This window comes from Bidens hawaiensis, unplaced genomic scaffold (assembly GCF_021521415.1).
Source record: "Bidens hawaiensis isolate Kalapana, Puna unplaced genomic scaffold, B.hawaiensis_p1.1 tig00018484_1, whole genome shotgun sequence".
Lineage (NCBI taxonomy): Eukaryota > Viridiplantae > Streptophyta > Magnoliopsida > Asterales > Asteraceae > Bidens > Bidens hawaiensis.
The window spans coordinates 188,331-209,599 of record NW_027492792.1 but is presented as its reverse complement, the minus strand read 5'-3'; the positions used below and the strand labels follow the sequence as shown (position 1 = coordinate 209,599).

The following is a 21,269-nucleotide window of genomic DNA, read 5'->3' as shown; positions in this document are numbered from 1 at the left end:
AAGGGCTTTTTGGTCTTTTTGTTGACAACAAGTTGACAACTTGCTTTTATTGATTTTCTTTTATATATTTTTTTTCTTTGATTTTTTTGTTAATTAAAACGTTTTTAATATGCCGGTGAATTTACGTTGATCTCGTGTACTTTTGGTTTTTTTAATAGTTTATTTAGTGTTTTTTTTCGATCTTTTGGTTTTGTTGGTTGTTTGTCTTCGGGTTTTGCTAGTTTCCCGCTATTATGTTTAATGAAAAAAGGCTTTAAAACGTTCAACGAATTGTTTGTGAATTGTTTGCCGGGAAGTTTGTTTATATTTGTTCATTTAATATATAAACGAACATTAACACGAAATTTTGTTCAATTAGTTAAACAAACGAGCATGAACATAGCCCCGTCCGTTCAATTGTGTTCGTGAACGTTCGCTAATGTGTTCACAAACGTTTGTTCGTGAGAGTTTTTATATGTTGTTCATAAGAGTATTTTTTTGTACTTTGATTTATGTTATCTAAACAATTTATATTCTTTAATTTATCACTCCAACACAAAATGTTAAACCATATTTTCACCTTAGTTTTACATTACTCTCATTTCGTCATTATTCATATTGATGCATAGATCGACATCAATCTTTAGATTTCGTCGATTTTATTTCCATACACCTCTAGTTAGAGCTTGATTTTAGGCCCAAACTTAGATATGTTGGGCTTATTGGGCTTTACCTACCACTATAACACATCCACTCATATTTTATGCTTATATAGTTATATACATGTTTACAACTTTTACATTGACTCTCTTTTTTATACCAGCTTGTTACATCTTTTACCATGACTCTCTTTTTCATACTAACTTGATCGTCGGAGGGTGTTCTCATTGTTTTAACCTCGGGTCATCTTCTAACGAGTTCCCTACACGTTGCATATTGATGCTCAATCGTTTCTTATACGAGTCTCCCTATGATGCTCTAAATGAAATCGTTCCATCTCTTGCTAGAAAACACGAGAAAACTATAACTATACTCATGGCCTCACGCTCGATTGTTTCTTCATTTGCAATCTTTCTTGTTTAATCAAACGATAATCGTGCCCAAGTTGTATACTTATGTCCGAATGTTTCTTCAAGTTGTAATCTTTCTTGTTTCAAGTTTTAGTCTTTTCTTGTTTAATCAAATGTGCCAAAAGATTTGATGCTTTTTACACTTATAAAATGACGATATAAATCGGCTCATTGAAGAACATCAAATGCATGAAACGGACCGGGGGGGGGGGGGGTTCCAAATGTGTATGTGTCCGAAAAATCAAACGGGCTCACATGAGGGAGAGGTGAGCCCGTTTGCCAAAAGAACACGATCCAATTACCAAACAACTCGTTTCAAAGAAGATTGTATTGTGTAACATAACGCGTATAAACCATTGTTAAATCCCATACAAATACAATACAACACAAAAATGTATATCAAACAAAAAACCAGCAAAAAAGATCAAGATTCAAACTTTTATTCTATAAATATATACCAAAACAAATCATGATATGAGAAGGTACACTTGATAGTCAATATGCAAAAACAATTGCATACTTATTGTCTTTAATTTCTCTTTTACCAATAGTATGTATGCATCAATTAAACTTACATTTTCATCAAACAATTACAAATAGAAACTCAAATTCAACTCAAATTATAAAAACTAGACCTTTATTAAAACGCATCAAGCGATCGCCTCAAACCGCTTCAACCTGTCACAGTTCGGTGTCTCCTGCTGATAATATCCCCAATGCAGCCGTTGCATTTCAAGCCGACAATTATGAGAAAGAATTGAAACATAACCATTCTCAACTCTTTCTTCAAGATTCAATCTTTCCTCACTGTTTTTCGGATACTCCTGCTCAAAGTTCCTAGATTTCACATAAAAGTTAACGCCTTTTTGCGTCGTAAACACATGATCATACCCATAAGTCCTCGAAAGAGTATAAACCGGCTCATTCGACGGCAAAAAGTTCAACAATAATATCAAAATCACCGGCAAAACCTGAAGCAACGTCCTCATCCCACCCGACCCGTTCCCACCCTGCACCCCCCCACCCGACCCGAAACTAAAACCCGTAAACTGCGCTGTGGCCAGCGGATTCACCCCGCCAAAGAAAAAATTCCTAAAAATCTCCTCAGCATCCACATCACCATCATAATAAAACCCGTTAACATCACCGTTACCCCCTCGTCTCGCACGCCTCTCGTAAACGGGCTCATCCGACCCGACAACATCATACTGTTTCCTACTCTCCTCACCACTCAAACACTGAAACGCTTTCGACACTTTCTTAAACGCCTCTTCGGACCCGGGAGCCTTATTCTTATCAGGATGCACCTTCAATGACAACTTCCTATAAGCCTTCCTGATATCCTCAACACTAGCACTTCTTTCTAACCCTAATATCTCATAATAATCTTTCTTCCTCTTAATCTCTCTCACAATCACAACTTGCTCATCCGAGTAAAACCCAGATCCGGATCCGGACCCGGGTCCAGACCCAGTTGCCGGAATCCTCCGCCGTGCGCCGGAAAACTCGCCGGAGTTTTCGCCGGAGGTGTTTTCCGGCTGTTTTGGAGGTGGGTTCTGGTTATCTTGATGACCCGGATCAAGATCGGGTAACAGATCGTTGACCCGGAGTGATGGGTCTAATCTTTTGGCCTTGGTGATGAATTTTAAGGCGCGGGTTTGATCGCCTGAGGTTAGGGCTTGTTTGGCGATGTGTAAACATCTCAAGGCTTCGTCTTTATTGCCGTCCATGGGTAAAGATTGAAGAATTGAAGTGGGAATTGGGTGAATTGAAGAGTGTGTGATGGGAATTGAAGTGGGTATTGGGTGGAATTGGAATTGATTGTGGGATTTGGTGAATTAAATTGGGGGTTGATGATGGATTGATTGGGTATTGGATACGGGATTTGGGGGAAATTGTTTAATTGAGTGCCCTAGTGGAAGAAGGTTTCAATGTATCATTGTTTTGATGGAACTAGGTTGTTAACCGGCGCGTTGCGTCGGGCGCCCCGGGCAGCTCTGTGTTGGTTTCACTCGGTCATCCTTTACGTAAGTTGGTGCGAATTCGGTTGGTATCAACAACGTTCTTTACAGTATCAAAACTAAACCAAAAAAATAAATCCTTAAACTAACGTATTTAAAACAAATTAAAGAACGAACCACACCACCACCACCTTACTTTTTCATTGCTTGATTTAGTATGAAGCTTATAAATACAAAAATCTATTTCTATTTAAAAAAACACAAAAATAAATGGCTTAAAAAAGGCTCGAACTCGAGACTTGCAAGTTACAACAACAAAACAATACCACTACAGCAGCCTCCTCTTTTTTTTTTTACTTTCAAATGAAACAAAAAAAAAATAGCTCAAAGAGGTTTGAACTTGGGACCTAAAGATGTAGAACTTGAAACATCATAACAAAGCTACCACACCAACTTCAGCTTTTTGTAAAATTAGTTTCAAATGGTCAAATACTAAAACAGATGTTAAAATATAAAAAAAAGAATGAAATTAGTGGCTGCCACATGACAACCACTGATTGGGCCTTCCTAAAATTACTGTAGCTAGAGGTTTGCATTTATATATAGTATAATTAGTATTTGTGTTATTATCAAATTAAATAAATATTTATTATGACTTTTTAATATAACAAAACAATCTACTTTTTATTTTGGGTTTTTTGTTTATATATTTTTGGTAAACGACGACTTTCTTGTGTATTTTAGGTCATCGCATTTTTTAATTTTGGGGAGTTTCGTTGACTCATTGTGGTCATACTACATTGTCTTAACTCTTAACCGGGTTCATATGGGCTTCAGAGTTTGGCTTGGACGTTTCTCCTGAGAAAACATACCATTGCCCGTCACTTGACAGTCATTGTGCCACCACAAGAGCAGAACTCTCTGGCGTAACACACAGTTGGACGAAAACCTAGGTGGGATTGGGATTCGAATTGCAACCTTGCACAAGGTTTAGCTCAAATCATTAATTGCTTTAATCCATCAAAAATGACGTAGGTGGAGATCGAACTTGGATCTCCACTAGAGAACCTAAGCCTCCTACCACTATGTCACTAGAATCATTCATAATAACTTTAAACTATTTGTCAAATATAAATAAATATAAGATTTATACATATTACTTTCTTTAAATTGACTCGGTGTTTGTATAGCCGTATTTTGGAGTGGAGCTTCCGCTCTTCCTGCTTGTTCCGAGCTCTCTCCAATTCTCCATTATGCATCACTCTCCCGTTTCATCCATTTTCTTCTTTCTGGCAAACCCAAATTGAGTTGACTCTCTCTCTCTCTCTCTCTCTCCTCTGCATAATGCAAGAAGTTACACATCAACCGTTGTACCATTCTCCATCAAGAGACACCAATATCGTCCTCTTGACAAAATGGTGATGCATTTCTGATGTTTCTGTTGAAATTGTTATTAGTTATAGTTTTGATATGTTTGGAAATCGTATGGACACTTCTGTATTGAATTCTTTTGTTGACACTCAGTGAATATTTAATATTGAATTCTTTTGTTGACACTCATGAATATTTGGTTGGACATTTCTTGGTGAGATAAATAATAGGTGTGAAATATTTTAAAATTTTCGTACCCTATTTTGGCCATATCAATTTTTATTTATAGGGTGAACATGTGCTAGAATCATCGCAATCCTTTATGATACGACATGAAATTTGACTGTTACAACCACCAAAATCGTCAGTTAACAACCATGCTATAGGTCCCGAAACCGGATCAGACAATGAACGGCTTTGTTCTTGATAAACGCTCAAGACGGGTGCGGTAAAACGACCGAACATAATAATATAAAGATAAAATAAATGAACGATCTCGTTGTCGGTTAAAGATTTTATATATTAACAGACGAATCGACCCACCCAAGGTGAGCTCCTCTTGGGTGGATGATTTACACCATACAAAAACACACATACAAAGACATATGAAGTCATATTTATAACCAAACATAAAAACATTCTAGAAGATCTCTCGTTGAAGCTAACGCGTGTCGAAGTTCTCGTCTCGTGTCCGGTTTTCTCGCCCACTTTAATTATTATCTTGACCGTGAATAAATAATGGGTTTCGTAATTTGATATCGCAAGTCACAAATATTGGCCTTACACATACCGCGTTTGCTACTGATCAGTTGGCTAGCTTGCGCCTCAAATTTGACACCGACCTTCAGATTTGACACTAAAGAACAACGTCGGTTATAATAATTAGTGTGATAGTGAAAAACAAACGATTTTGAAGGTTAGATTCAAGTAACTTTTAGTTGCTTTGCAATTTCGAAACAACTTGACCCAAACATGGGCGATGCCACCTTAACTTTTAAACTAGAAACCCTGCTCCCCACTCATCAAAATTCACATCTTCGTTTCTCCCTTTCCTTCCTCCCATCGGCCTCCAAGTTCCACGAATTGTCGGCTCCTTGTCAGCCTCATACGATTATCATCAAGTGTTTTCAACTAATTATGTGAAGTACATGCATGATACATACTTCGAATGAGTATGTCCAAAGCTTGAGTTTAAGAACCTTGTTTTTGTATTTATTTATTTTTTCAAATTAACAAGTTTGTTTGCGTTCATCTATAATGTTAACAAAAGAACATAAACAAACAAAAAGTTTCTTACAGTTATATGTTCATGAACTGTCCGCTTGTCTGATAAATATTTAACGAATAAACATAAACAAGACTTTCTTTAATCAGACACAAATTGAAATAAATTATACAATTGAAAATGATTTATAACCCTTCACATAAACCTTGAACTAAAAATTTCCTCTTATTCATGTATGCTCATTTTTTTTTCCAAATTAACATGTTCGTTTACGTTTGTTTATAAATTTAACAAAAGTACAAATAGCAATAATTTTCTTAAAGAACACATGAACAAGAAGTTCCTTACGATTATATGTGCATGAACCATCCGTCTATCTAATAAATATTAAACGAACAAACATGAACAATGCCTCATCCAATTCAACACAAATGAAAATAAATAATACAATTGAAAATGATATAACCCTTGAACTAAATTTGACAACATGAATTGAAGCGTATCTTGTGGGCTTGTGGCTCAATATAAAATTAGGTCAAATTGTGTACACCACCCAAACGACCTCCATTGCCCACTCACCAAAACCCCCAACCTCTCTCTCTCTCTCTCTCTCTCTCTCTCTGCAATTTGTATTGAGAGAGAGACCAATAACTCACCTGGTAACACTCTTTCTTTAATCCCTCTGTTTCTTAACCAAGACTCAGTTTTTAATATTCATAGTTCTTCACAGTGCTCATTACTTACATGGGTTGTTCATTTTTTTCAAAAAGATTCAATCTTTATCAGCTTTTTATCATCATATGGTTATGTTAATCAAAACCCTAATTAGTATGCTAAAATGGGTATTTAAATTTCTTGAAAAAGATTGGTTTTTTAGTAGTCATTTATCATATTCCTAGCTTAAAGACACAACCATTGCCATATGTTAAGGTTTTATTTTACTAATTGTTGTTCAAAAAAGATTCAATTTTTATCAATGTTTTCATCATATGGTTATGTTAATCAAAACTCTAATCAATATACTAAACTGGGTATTTATATTTATTGAAAAAGATTGGTTTTTTATCAATCTTTTATCATATTCTTAGCTTAAAGACACAGCCATTTTTCTATATATGTTAAAAAAAGATTAAATTTTTATCAATGTTTTCATCATATGATTATGTTAATCAGAGCCCTAATTAATATACTAAACTGGGCTATTATGTTTCTTGAAAAAGATTGGTTTTTTATTTATCTTTTAACATATTCTTAGCTTAAAGACACAGCCATTGCCATTTGATAAGGTTTTATTTTACTAATATTGTTTTTTATGTAATACTCTTCAATCCCTCTGTTTCTTAACCAATACGATGAAAAAGATTGATAAAGATTAATCTTTTTTCAGAATTTAAAGGACCCAATTAGGTGATGAACTATGAATATTAAAATATGTCAATCAAAACCCTAATTAATCACTAAAATAGGTATTTATATTTCTTGAAAAAGATTCAATTTTTTTAATCATTTATCATTTTTAACAGTCAGCATCATAACCGCATGTTCTTAGCTTAAAGACAACCTTTGCCATATTTTAAGGTTTTATTTCATGAATTAGTGTTTTTATCATCATGTTCTTGTAGAAAGCAGGCACTTTTATTGGGTTTTATTTTAATCTTGGTGGTGAGCTTAATGGATACAAGGGGTTTATTGGAGAATAATAAAGACGGGCTATTCCCAAATTCCGGAATAGGGTTTCTTTGGTGTTCTAGAGATGATAATCTTTCTCAATCTGGAGCCTTTTTTGCAAGTGTTGGGCAGATGGGTAGGGGTAGTTTTGGAAATGTGAACGACAATTCACCAAATTCAATAACAACAAATGATAATGAAGGTGTCAAACTGCAATCTTTATTGGCCCCCGAATCTGGTTTTGCGGTTATCGAGGTACCAAAAATGGAGGTATCGAACGGTGTTGTTTTAAAGAAAAAAAAGGGGTTGAAATTGAAGATCAAGATTGGGAATCCTTCATTAAGGAGGTTAATTAGTGGTGCAATTGCGGGTGCGGTTTCGAGAACTTGTGTTGCTCCATTAGAGACAATAAGAACTCATTTGATGGTTGGTAGTTGTGGGCATTCTAGTACTGAAGTGTTTCAAGATATTATGCAGAGTGAAGGTTGGACCGGCCTCTTTAGGGGCAATTTGGTCAATGTCATCCGTGTGGCTCCGAGCAAAGCAATTGAGGTATAACTTATTTGTGTTTAATCTTTATATGTTAGTTTTAGTAGCAAATGCGTTATGAGATTGTATGTGATATTTTTTGCAGTTATTTGCTTATGATACGGTTAAGAAAAGCTTGACTCCTAAAGCGGGAGAAAAGTCAAAGCCGCGTATACCCGAGTCATTGATTGCAGGTGCTTGTGCCGGAATTAGTTCCACCATATGCACCTACCCTCTTGAATTACTCAAAACTCGACTTACGGTACAGGTAAAAAGTTAACCGTTTTCACTTATGAATTGCATATAGAGGTGGCGGTTTCTGTAAACGGGTCTATTTTGGTTGTGCTTTATGTATAAGCGATTGCATATACTCATGTTAAACAAATAGGTCGTTACACTAATGAGTACCGGCTAGCACTCACATATCACTTTATACTACTATGTTTGGCTAACGCAATTTAGGTGTAATATCAAAAACAAAAGAACATGGCATTCTAGGTAAGTGATTAATTACACAACATGGATTTAAGTATCAAAACTCCATTATAAATCAATGGTCGATCCATAAGACGTACAAGAAGTTAGTTATAACTTTTAACTAATAGAACAAAATAAGTTTAGATGAGAATATGGAATACGGATAGGTGGTTGTGATACTTATGGTGGTGGAATATATGTTGCTTTTTACTCTGGGAATGAGAATGTTGGCATCACCGTTGCCCCCGTTTTTCTTTTGGTGCCGGTGTTATTGGTGGCCATTATCATCCTTCTATCTCATGCCACCAATTTGAACCAAGAATGATGACAACAGAAGAAATAGCGGGAGTGACGGTGGTGCTAAGGGTCTCATTCCAAGAGGCAAAAACAATAAGCATCCCACCATAGCAAGCATTGCAATCGGTATTCGTATTTCATGTTCTCCATTCTAAACTCTTTTGTTGTTTTATTCGTTCAAATTTATATTTATGTTGATGTACGTCTTCAAGGTTGGACCAATGGACCTTTGATTTATAGTTGAGTTTTGATAATTGATTTTATGTTGTGTAGTTGATCGATTATCTAAATGTCGAGTTCATCTTTTTTCGAACTTTCACCTAAACTGTGTCCAATACTTGTATTCATTTTGTCCCAAACCAAAGTTGGTTTTCCTGAAAAAGAGAATTAAAAATGGCATGCTGCCAATTAAGTTGACATATTATTACAAATTTAGTTAATGATTAATATCTAAAAGCTTTATTGCAGCTAAAATAATCATTTTTATTCAAGATGATTTTTGTAATAAAATTAATAAAATATTCAATATATTTAAAAGAATGTATTATTAACGAAATATTTCTAAAAAGTATGAACTTTAGTTTTGGCCTTGTTCACGCTTTAGACAAAAAACGTTCACATAAAAGTTACGATTCATATTGTCATTTCACGATAAAAAATTAGAAATAAATTTTATAATATATTTTGCAATAAAAATATTTGACATTATATTTCCTTTCCTCAGAGGGGCGTGTACAAGAATCTTGTAGACGCATTTATAAAAATCGTGACAGAAGAGGGTCCCACCGAACTCTACCGAGGCCTCACACCAAGTTTAATCGGTGTCATCCCGTATGCTGCTACAAATTATTTCGCATACGACACTTTGCGAAAAGCATACAAGAAAATCTTGAGAAAAGAAGATATTGGGAACATTGCAACTTTGTTAATCGGGTCAGCAGCGGGCGCAATCTCAAGCAGTGCAACTTTCCCACTTGAGGTGGCACGTAAACATATGCAGGCGGGCGCTGTTAACGGGCGGGTCTATAATAACATGCTTCATGCACTTTTGAGCATTCTTGAAAAAGAAGGGCCTGCGGGTTTGTATCGTGGGCTGGGCCCTAGCTGTGTTAAGATAGTGCCGGCGGCTGGGATATCGTTCATGTGTTACGAGGCGTGTAAGAAGATATTGGTTGAGAAAGAAGATGATGAACCGTGAGACGTGGGTTCGGATGGGTAGCTGAGATTTGTTTTTTTTTTCTTGAAAGGTAATAAAGATTTGGTTTTTATAGGTTTTTTGTTGAGGATGAGGAAAAATTTAACATCTTTTGGTCAAAGGGATATTTGATGTTACATGAAAGATTCAGAATGAGAAAATTTGCATTTTGGAAATGGTTCATGGTTTTGAGTTTTGACATGATTTGAGTTTTTTTTTTTTAATAACATTTTGAGTCAAACAAATGACTATCAAATGTGTTTATGACAGATCTACTTGTGAAGTTGTGATACTATGATGCTGACCTGCACATGTCAAACCGTTGTAATAAAATGTATACAGGGTAAAACTAGAAAAAGAAAAGGATGAAACGAGTTGAATGGAACGAGAAAAACAAAGGAAATTTTTTAGTTTTTTTACCTTTTTAGTTTTGAGTTACATTTCGAGTTATGATTTTTTAGTTATCTTTTTTGAATTTTTTAACGAGGGTTTTTTGAAATCTCAACCTATTTTGACTCATTTAAAAATCCATCATTAAAAAATTCAAAAAAAAAAAATCTCGAAATATATAAAAAAACTAAAGAAGTAAAATTGCTGAAAAGTTTCCTCCATTTTTCTTGTTCCATTAAAAAAAAAAAACTCAAGAAATGTCAACCCGTCTTGACCCGTTTCAATCTTTTTCTTTTTTTAGTTTGACAAATTCTGACCCATTATATAAATTTTATTACAATTCATTCAACCCAATGGGTCACATTTGCCACCCCTAATAAAATCTAATGAAAAGTGTTTTAAGATCATCCCAATGATGAGGCTAAAAATCTTCAAAAAAATGACTAGCTTCATAATTATGTAAACCTTTTTATTCTTTCTAGGTTAAATGATAATCAAGTTGATGTCGTTGTTAGACTCCGTTGCGCCAATATATGCATGTCAAATCTAGAGATCATATGACACAACTGTCTCGAGCATAATGGTCAGATATCCATAGGCACCTTGTGTATATAGACTTTTCTATGCAAGTGAGCAATTTTTCTAAGCTCAAGGCATACAATCAACGCTTTATAGCTTTCCTAAAAGTCGGTGTTCAATTGAATGTGCTTCTAGTAATCGTTGGATATCACTAGGACTTCACTTTCTTAGGCAATATTTTGAAAAGATTTCAATAATACATCTACGAAACATTTGAACACAATCGTATGTGTTCATCGTGTTGGCTATATGACGTGCAATATGTAAATACGACACATTTGCATGTTTGTACACGGGAAAGCCCTTTTCTTCGTTAATGTAATTCAGTTAACCTTCCAATTGCAGATGAAAGAAACCAATTGCAGATGATGGTGAAGGCAAACAAAAGACATTAAAAACAACAAAAACCAAAACCGATTGCAGACAAAATCGATTTAACCTCAAAATCAAGTGTGAGTTTTGCCATCGACAGTGAAATCGACTTAAAAACGAGCCATACATTTATTCTACTAACATTTGCCACCAACCCAACTACCCAAGTCTTTCTTTCCACAATAACAAAAACCGAAATCTTACACTTCCACGAGGTCATAGATATTGACTTGTTCTCAGTATGAACTCAAAAAGTTTTGAAAAGCGCTCTCGCACTTCTGATAACAAAACTTATTCCTTTAATTAATTCTATTCTAAAACTTGAAAACCATATCTTCTGTGTATCCAAGCTCCTTAAGCACACCGCTCACCTCCCCTTGTGTCCAATCTTTCGCCTTCCCGCCAGACACATGTTCCATCATTCCAGGTGGTCCACAAACCTAACACAACCGACAACATAGTATGTCATATGTAATAATTATAATATTAAGATAATCAGTTCTCATTAGGGCTGTTCACGAGTAGAGCCCGAGTCGAGTCAGGGTGGTTTCGAGCTCGGGCTCGAAATTAAAGGACGCAACTTAGTTGGGCCTTAGGTCGATTTTGAAGTTAAACGACCTTAAGATCGAGCCAACAAGCCGAGCCATGACTCGAGCCGAGCTTGGGTCGATTTTGGATCGGTTACAAAAATGAACCAAATCAGCTCAAGATGTTTCAAATCAACTTTTAATAGCTAGTTTTATTCGAGCTTTTATCGAGCAAACCATGAGCCCGAGCTTCGAGTCTCGAGCTTTTTGAACAGCCCTAGTTCTCATATTATTTATGACGAGATGATCTTACGAGTATAAGTGTATCGTCACTTGGAGCAGGCAACCCTTTTGAGGCCATATCTTTTGATATGTAACCTGTACCTCCAACCCAATACTTCGATGGAGTGTCAACCGTATAAAACACCTGATATTTTAAATAAAAAATAATAATAAGAATAAATCATAAATACGCATATATGCCAAAGAAACCAAAAAAGGTGTTACCTTTAAATTGGGATGGCTAGCAGCAAGCATATCGAGTTTCTTTTTCAGTAAAATGTCATCAGGTGATACATTTGCATAAATCAAAGATACCTGAAATAATATCAATAGTAAATTACCTTTTTGTCCTCGATTATGTACACGACACATGACACACTAAAAGAAGAAAGACTTGCTTACTTTGGTGTTATCTTCGGGGTTCTTAAGAATGGCCTCAATGACTTGAAGCATTGGGGTGATACCGGACCCACCTGCAATCTGGAAAGCATAAATTTATTAAGGAACGTGCATGAGCCGAACGACTATGAACGGAGCATGTTCGTGTTCATTCGTTTAACTTCAACTGAACTAGCGATCGAACATGAATAACTAAACAAACATATTTTCTTGTTCGTGTTTGTTGCTAAGAAAATGATCGTGTTCGTATTCGTTTTATGTTCGTTTGTTAACTGCATAAACAAACGGTTCACGAACATAAGCGAACGGGCACAACTGAGCTAAAACCAATTAGACGTAAATGCACACAACAATGTGTTGGGCCTAAAAAGTTACTAAAACTAGACTAAATTGTAACGAGTCTGAAATTTTTTATAAATGCATTAACGCACGTAAACGAACTATCCTATGCAAACGTAAAGTAATGAACAATAAACGACCGTTCACGGGTATATATGAAGTGATTATGCACGAACAAGACGTGGTCATGTTCGCTCGTTTATTTAATAGAACATAAACAAACAGTTGACTGAATGTTCAGCTCGTTTACAGGCCTACAAATTGCACTCACCATGCCAATGTGTTTCTTCATGTTGGGTGTGTACCGGATCTTTTCAATGGGTCTGCAAAAGATCCATTCAATCAGTTGTAATTAAATGTACAGGTCATTTTGAATTCAAGAGTTTTATACTAACTTAATTAAAAACTTTACCCTTTTACTTCAAGCACATCACCTGGCTTTAGTTTATCAAAATGTTGACTCATTTTCCCTTCGGGATAAATCTTAATCATCAAATCAAAGTAACCCATAAAATCTGGATCTGATATCGGGGTGTACCTGAACATACACAAGTCATCAAGTTCAATATTATTATTCAGTTACAGAAACTCATAATTATGTTCATATTCACACGAAACTTACGGGCGCACAACGTATTTTGTTTTTCCTTCAGCATCTTCTCCCAACGGAGCCCTACAAATCAAGAAAAAACACACAAGGTTTATTTCTAAAACCACGTAGTTAACCTAAGTTGATAACATTATAAATATCTTAAATATATATAAACGAAACCTTCCTAAATTCTCAGAAGCTACCAGATTGTTTTATTTGTAAATGAAGGTTTCTAATGCATTTGACTAGAATTCACGGGTATGAGTCTCACCAAACCCAGATAGCCCTTAAACGGGTTATAACATCTTATTATATTAAAAATTAATCTCATCAAATAGGGATATACTAAAAATTAATATCCGATTTTTTCTTTTAAAAAAAGATATTATTTATAATTAAGAAACAATTTTATAGTAAAAAAAAAACGGGTCGGGTCTCACCAAACCCAAATAGCTTTTAAACCGAGTTATAACATCTCATTTATTTGTGAAACATTTTCGTCGTCAAACCCTAAGTATATTATCAACTTTTTTGCAATAGATAGAATAAAAATAAAAAAAATATACAAATATTAGAAACAAATAATGTAAAATAACCCCCGTAATACGGGGGATAAAAACTAGTGATTTCATAAAGGTGTTAACAAACTTGCCTTGTGATGAGGCATGATGCAACATCGAGTCCCAATTTGAGATTCGGATCGAACGAAAACCTACAATTATAATATCATTTGTAATTTTAGAATTGCAACTTTCGATAATTATACAATAAGAATATGAAGAACTGCGAATGTAACCTGTATAGCTGAGTATTATGGCTAACTTTAGCTCTTTCTTGAAGCTTAAACTCTACCCATTTATCAGAAATGAGAGCTGAAATACAAGTTACAGAAGAACCACCGTTTGAGCTAAAATTACAGCAGTTTTAGTATGAGATGAGAGATATGCAACAAATAATAGTTACCGGTTTTAGGGCCTGCGTCCTCATTGATTTGATCCAAATGAACCTGAATGTAGAGAAAACAAATTGGATTCAGTATCCCTGAAGAGTTAAATGATTTCTTAGACACAAGTGGTGTAAACCTCGAAACAAATGATTGAACTATGTTACATTGAAAGAATGCATAAACATTAAGAGTTTTGTTTATTGTTAAAACACCTTACAACATCCTGCTATATGTATCAGATTATAGCACATATTGCTGTAGACTTGTTGTAACATTCGTTATATGTAGAAGCATGAAGGCAATTATAGAACTGCAGCCTATTTGAGAGCCTAGATTCACAACCGAGAAAGCCGAGTGGCAACTAATCATTCACCTTCGGTTTTACAACAAACCGATTATACTAGAGGTGGTGTTTGGCATTCACAAAACTAACCGAGTACCCTTATTCACTATATAATAATAATAATAATAATAATAATAATAATAATAATAATAATAATAATAATATTAATAATAATAATCAGTTCATAAACAGCACCCTAACATCTAAAATCCACCTTTTCAGCTATTAACTAATTTAACCTGTAATTACCCTAACACACATATCACATTATCATAAAAACCAACCAACAATCAAACAATTAGCTCCTAACTAGCAAACACAGAAACCTAAAAACCAAACCCTAACGCTTTCACGTGTTCCACACAACGACATATAAACACATAATAATATCAATCCTCTTTTTAACTGTAGTCAAACCATATACCGTACCGATAAACAAGTGAAACCATATACTGAATAGTGAATACCATACCGATTTTTTCAGCCCGGTACACGCACCAATTAAAATACCGAAATCTAACCGTAACAACCAAAACATGAAAAACGAGTACCGTTACCAACTTTCCTTTTTGGCCCAAATTTTCAAGCTCAAATTTTAAACCGAAAAAACCAAAATCCCAAAAAACCTAAACTTCGAAACCCGAAACTGAACCGGTTTCAAAAATCATAACTTTGGACCGAAACCGACCCATACACACTCCTACAAATAATAACCACTTCCTAATCAACAAACTGCTTAAGAACCACAATTTCAAATCATAAAAGAACCACCTTTACACTGTAATCAAACCCAATACACAAATAATAATAATAATAATATGCAATAAATTACCAAATTAGGCTCGGAAAAGTAATAAAAATACGAGATTCCACCGGAGACAGCGGCGATCGCTCCGACTGGAATTCGTAAATGCGATTGCGATTGCGAGTGGCTGCGAAAGGCGTTGGAGAATGCGATCGGTGTAGCTTTGGTTAGTCTTCTGAAGCAAGTCGACATGTTTGGCGATTGAGAGTGATGACGGAAGGGAGATTTTGAGGGTTTGGTTTGGTTTTCAGATCGATGGATTCCAAATAAAGTGGAACCGGGTAGTAATCGTTTCGGGTGTGGTCAATAAAAGCTAATAGCCGAATAGGGTACGAACTGGTTTCGGGTATGGTTGGGTTTTGGTAGGGTCGTGTATGGGTAGAGATGGAACCAGTTCTGGTGGGTCCGGAGAGAAACTGAAACATGTTTTGAGGTCGGGTTGAACTAGGTTCGGTTTAGGGTCGGGTACACCGGGTCCGGTCCGGAACCCACCTCTGGGCTAAGTGTGCTTTGTTTGGTTCGGTTGTTTGCGTAAATCGAGATCAAAGTCGTAGGTTAATCTATTTTATTAATTAATTTGTTTTCGGTTAATCAATTTGGTTTATTCATATAGTTTGTTGGTTTTTGGTTTAGTTTGGTTAGTTTGGTTAACAAACCAAAACTAATTAATTAGTTTTTGGTTGATTCGGTTTTCAGTTAATTTTGGTTAAGTTTCCAATTATATTTAAGTTAATGTTTACCCCATGTTGCAATGCCTTTCAATTTAGTAATACTTTGAAGATAGGTTAACAATATTAAGGGGGCATGCTATAATTAATAACGAGTGTATAATCAATAAAACCCCCCTTTTGAACCCTTGGCATGCTATAATGTTTATGGAGGGGCAGCTTTAAAGCCCCTTCACGTCATTATTACGTAGGAAATTGGGCTTCGAAACTCTTCTTCATAACGTCACCGCGTCACGCTGTGGTTTAAATCTCCTTTACCACCCCATTATCATACACACACACATGTATGCAAGTGTGTGTGAGAAAGTGAGCCACCCCCTGGACGCCCCCTTCTGAACATATTTAGTGACCATTTTTAATATGGTCCTCCATATAAGTATCTTCTGATTTTGGAATTTTAAGATCAACAAAGCCCATAATTTCTCTTTGTATCCACAAGGGAGGTATGGAATAATTATTCCCATAATCACTTTCAACAGGAAAACATGCATTCACACACATAATACACATATAATGCGCATTACACCTTCCTAATCATCAAAGGGTTAGGAGATCTTGAGTTCAGGTATCTCAGCTGACAAAAATTCGTCGTTAAAAAAACATATCTGGAACTTTACGAAACATCAAGAATTTAAGATTGCCTCTTGTTTTAAGATTATGCACATCTTTAATGTTTTTAATGATATGCTTTAAAGATATGCCATGGTTTCCACAACAAAATGATTTCATTCATAGTTTAACTACTATTTATGAAATATAAAACTAGTATTCACTAAGTATATCCGACTTTTAGCATACATGTCTGTAGGGCCAATATTCTATATTGTTTTTAGGATTGTATATGTCGTTTTAGTTTGCTTTAGTCGGTGTAGTACGTACTCGGTACGTTTAGTTTGTACGTTTATTTTGTAAGTTTTTGAGAAATGGGGACCCTATAAAAGGTCACCTATCCATTTCTTCATAACAACTCTTCATTACTTCAAGAAAATAAAGTTTCTCTCTCCAAAACCTCTCAACTCATTTTCTCCCTTTTGTAATAACAAACTAAGATCCGAGATCCGAGTGTCGTTGGTGATTTCCGCTAACCAACAACACGGAGTGATCCGAGTCAAGTCTTGAGATCCATCTAGAGGACCTACAAGTGGTATCAGAGCTTTCGGCTCGACTTTTTGTGGTTTTCGGGTCAAACTTTTCGGATTTTGATCTTAGTTTTTGTTGGATTTGAGGTTGATTTCGTGTTACTCATCTCTTTTGGAGTCCCTTACACCTTAGAAACATATGAGAATCACTAAATTTAAGTTTTTAGTATTTTAAGTTTTTGTGTCTGAGCTCAGATTCGGCTTAAAACTCAGATCTAGGCCGATTTATTGATTTTTAGACTAAAGTCTTTTTGACTTTTTGGAAGTTTGGGTGTTATATTCTCAAAAAAAAAAAAATCGCATCGGGTACTGTAGCAGTCGCTTCCGAGGTACTGTAGCAATCGCTTCGCACGAGGGTAAATCGTTTCACTTCGCACGGGGGTACTGTAGCAACCGCTTCGCTTCGCACGGGTATTGTAGCAATTGCTTCGCATCGGGTACTGTAACAACTCATGCAAAACACTGTAGCAACTCATGCGAAACACTGTAGCGACTTGGTACTGTAGCAACTCATGCGAAACACTGTAGCACCTGTAGCGACTCAGTACTGTAGCAACTCATGCGAAACACTGTAGCGACTCAGTACTGTAGCAACTCATGCGAAACACTGTAGCGACTCGGCACTGTAGCAAAAAAAAACCTTAAATTTTTTTTCTCTTAAAAAAAAAATTCTAATCGAGTAAAAATAAAAAAAGAATGTCTTATGAACCTAAGCTTGGAGGAAATTTGGATATGGGAGAAAGCCGAAAGAAAATGTTAAAAAGAGAATTCGATATGTTTACACATATTAAAGGAGAATCGGTTGCCTCTCTCATCAACAGATTTGAGTCGCTCGTCACCAAAATGAGAAGTGTCGGTATCATCAATGGTTTGTTTCAGATCAACATGAAGCTGTTGAATTCACTGCCTTATACATGGAGCATTAATGTGGTTACCATCAAAAGAACCACAAACCTGTATACCATGATACTCTCAGAGTTGGCTTATACCATCAAGTCTTTTAAAATAATGGAAGATAAGCTCTAAATGAATAATCAGTTCAAAGAAAATAAAGTTGGGACAAGTAATAAAGTTTGGACAAGTGCTGCCGGTAAAAGCAGTCACGCATGTCCTATCATTCCCGACACATCACCAATCGATGAGGTAAATCACAATCTGTGCACTCAAGCTTGCATAAATAAGGTTACATATTATAGATATCTTCAGGATGAAGTTTTGAAAGAAAATGCAAAACTTCGTCAATTAAATGCTGAATATGTAAAGGCTGACAAGATCTACGTTGAAAAAATTAAAACTCATCACGATGATGTAGCAAATCTTAAACTTAAAATTTTTCGAGAAGAGCATAATGTCATTTATTATAAAGACATAATTAATAATTTAAAAGAAGAGATTGAGAAACTAAAACTTGAAGTTTCTGATAAGAAAGAAAAAGAAAATCAAGTTGAAAGATTTGAGGCATCATCTAAAAAATTAGATGATCTTATTGGAGCCCAGAGAAACGCTAAAGTTAAAGCGGGGTTGGGGTACGATTACACTGCCGTACCACCACCATTCAATGATAACTACACCAGTTTGCCCCACTTTAGCTATAATACTTTTCCAGAGGAAGAAATGAAATACGGAGTTGGTAGAATACCAACGCCTGTGAAATTTGTTCCTGCTGCCTCTCAAACTGCTGCTCCAGTCCCATCATTTGATAAATCTGACATCAATGTGTCTTGTGTAGCAGCTGGTGATGTAAATGGTGGTGAATGTGGGACGGTTAACCTGGGTTGTAAGCTAAAAAGAAAGTTAGAACCACGTTTTGAATCATGTGTGGATCTAACCAAAACTATTAACAATCCAGTTTGTAATAAAGTTTGTGAATCCATGTTGGGAAGTTTAAAGTCAAGGTCAAATTATGTATTTTGTGAAAATTCAAGTGATGATAGTTGTACAAACGTTTGCAATGAAAATGAATGTTCTTCTTTTGACTCAGATTATGAAACCGTTTGTGATGAAACTTTTGTTGAAAAATGTGTCAACGAAAGTAGGCCTGTTGAGGTGAACATATCAAGTTGTTCATCATCAAGTTGTGAGACTGAGGATAATTCATGTAAAAGCAAAGTTTTTGAAAATGAAAAGGCAAGTACTTCTTGTAAATATGTTCCACCAAATAAACGATCATTTTCTCAAACAACCAATCAATCAAGAGATCCTCAGTCATACAACTTCTGTGACAACAACTACTATGGTCGTTATCAACAAAATTTTGTTGATCCATATTACACAAATGTGTTTTATAATCATGTTTCTTTCCAAGGATCACCTTTCCCACCACACCAACCACATTATAGTTCAGATGAGTTCTTTGGCACTCCTAGGAGAAAGTGTTGTTTTGTGTGTGGTCACTATTCTCACCTTGCAAGACATTGCAAACACTGGTTCAAGCAACAACTTGATATTCAAAGGCGACTTAGTCAGTCCCCAAAAAGGAGCTTTTAGTAGTCCTGATTCAAGGACTGATCAAGTTGATAGTGAACCCAGTGAAATGGATGTGAGATCCAAAGTAAATAAAGTAAAACACAAAAAGAAACCTTTTTGGAAAACCAAGAAGGATAAAATCAAAAAGGATCCTAAGACTGTAAAGTTTGAGGATTCACCAAAAACAGTTTCAAAAGCAAGAAAACAGAAGTCCAAAATTGCCAAAACCAAGGAACAAGTTTTTGCTTGGATTCCTAAGGGCCGTTCTTCATCAAGTGAGGCTCCAACAAAAAATAAATGGTTTTCAGGAAATAAAATTAAGTTTGGTCGATTTACGGTTGACCTTCCCGGGACAAAAGTATCCCGGGAACCCATGTCTATTTGAACGCTTAGTGCATGCAGGGTCAATCAAGGAGGACAATCAATAGTATTAGGTACTTAGATTGTGATTGCACCCGGCATATGATGGGAGACGAACCCTTGCTATTTGATGCTAAACCATTCGATGGCGGATTCGAGTCTTTCATAAGCGACATAGGAGGACAAACTTCAAAGAAGGGAAGCCTTGTTTAAATGGTTCAACAACAACTTTCGAGCGTTTCTCAACTAACCTCGTCCAACTACTTCTCTCAAGTGATGGATCCAGCATCAGCTGTTGGATCTCGGTTTGAATCTCTTCAACTTTGTCATACAATGTGATAATGCATGCTTAAGATAGTCCATCTGACAACAACTTTGGTGACCTTTTCACTAAAGCCATCGATCATGCTCGATTTGAATTTCGGGTCGAATAGATCGGCATGATCAATTTTGATTAAAACAAACTATCTATCTTTTTGTATATAAAATTGTAAATATTTTTCAAATATGTTACAATTTTAGAGGGAGAAAATGAGTTAAGTTTAACTCACTAAAAAGATTTTCAATTCATCTTAAGAAAAACAAAAACAAATCATTTGATTTACCAAAAAGATTTTATATTACTTTTAAGAAAATCTAAAATGAATTGTCCCGTTTAGAGGGAGCTCCTGCTTAGAGGGAGTCGGATATTTAAAATTTTTAAAATTTTGAGAAATTGATCCGACCATTGGAAAATGATAAGAAATTATCTCTAACGATTCTAGCACAAGAAAAGAGTAGATCAAAAGCCAACAAGATCATTGCTTGATGTGTAGATAGGCTTGACAAATGAGTAAGTGTCATAGTGATATAAACTTAAATATCTGCTTATGCTAGTGGTTACACGTTATGAAGTGGTTGCCGACTCCAACTAAAATCATATTAATGAAGGCTGAAATGCAATTAAACATGCTATACCCAAGCCTCTCTTTACCTTATCACACTTGTCTTATGAAAAATCAGTGTCATTTTTAATTTTTATTGAGTCAAGTAAAGCTTCAAGAAAAGCAAGAAAAAGAAAAACAAAAGAGTCAGAAAAGAAAAAGAAAAATCAAGAAAAAGAGTTAGAAAAAGAGTCAGTTCTAGGAATTTTAACTTCTGCGTTATTTCTTCATTTATTTTGATTCAAGCCTTGGACTTTCTCCTGGGCGATAATATGGTATTATCCGACCTGATTGTTAAGGCCATGAAT

General features: G+C 35.4%; 2 protein-coding genes and 1 pseudogene across 2 annotated transcripts; 1 reads left to right on the top strand and 2 right to left on the bottom strand.

Moving 5' to 3' along the window:
* Positions 1–1,644: 1,644 nt before the first annotated feature.
* LOC143556214 (chaperone protein dnaJ 49 pseudogene) lies at positions 1,645–2,779 on the bottom strand (annotated as a pseudogene).
* A 4,478-nt stretch (positions 2,780–7,257) lies between these two features.
* On the top strand, positions 7,258–9,947 carry LOC143556202 (adenine nucleotide transporter BT1, chloroplastic/mitochondrial-like). Its single transcript, XM_077045593.1, has 3 exons — positions 7,258–7,826; positions 7,909–8,070; positions 9,301–9,947. The coding sequence occupies exons 1-3, from the start codon at positions 7,278–7,280 to the stop codon at positions 9,772–9,774; spliced, it is 1,185 nt and encodes a 394-aa protein (XP_076901708.1). The 5' UTR covers positions 7,258–7,277; the 3' UTR covers positions 9,775–9,947.
* A 1,388-nt stretch (positions 9,948–11,335) lies between these two features.
* LOC143556215 (NADH-cytochrome b5 reductase-like protein) lies at positions 11,336–15,546 on the bottom strand. The gene is made up of 11 exons (XM_077045600.1): positions 15,373–15,546; positions 14,215–14,257; positions 14,048–14,123; positions 13,904–13,963; positions 13,282–13,332; positions 13,072–13,197; positions 12,931–12,982; positions 12,324–12,401; positions 12,147–12,236; positions 11,953–12,066; positions 11,336–11,552 (listed from the first exon to the last, which is right to left on the bottom strand). Exons 1-11 carry the CDS (start codon positions 15,535–15,537, stop codon positions 11,427–11,429), a joined length of 981 nt encoding a protein of 326 aa, XP_076901715.1. The 5' UTR covers positions 15,538–15,546; the 3' UTR covers positions 11,336–11,426.
* Positions 15,547–21,269: the final 5,723 nt, after the last annotated feature.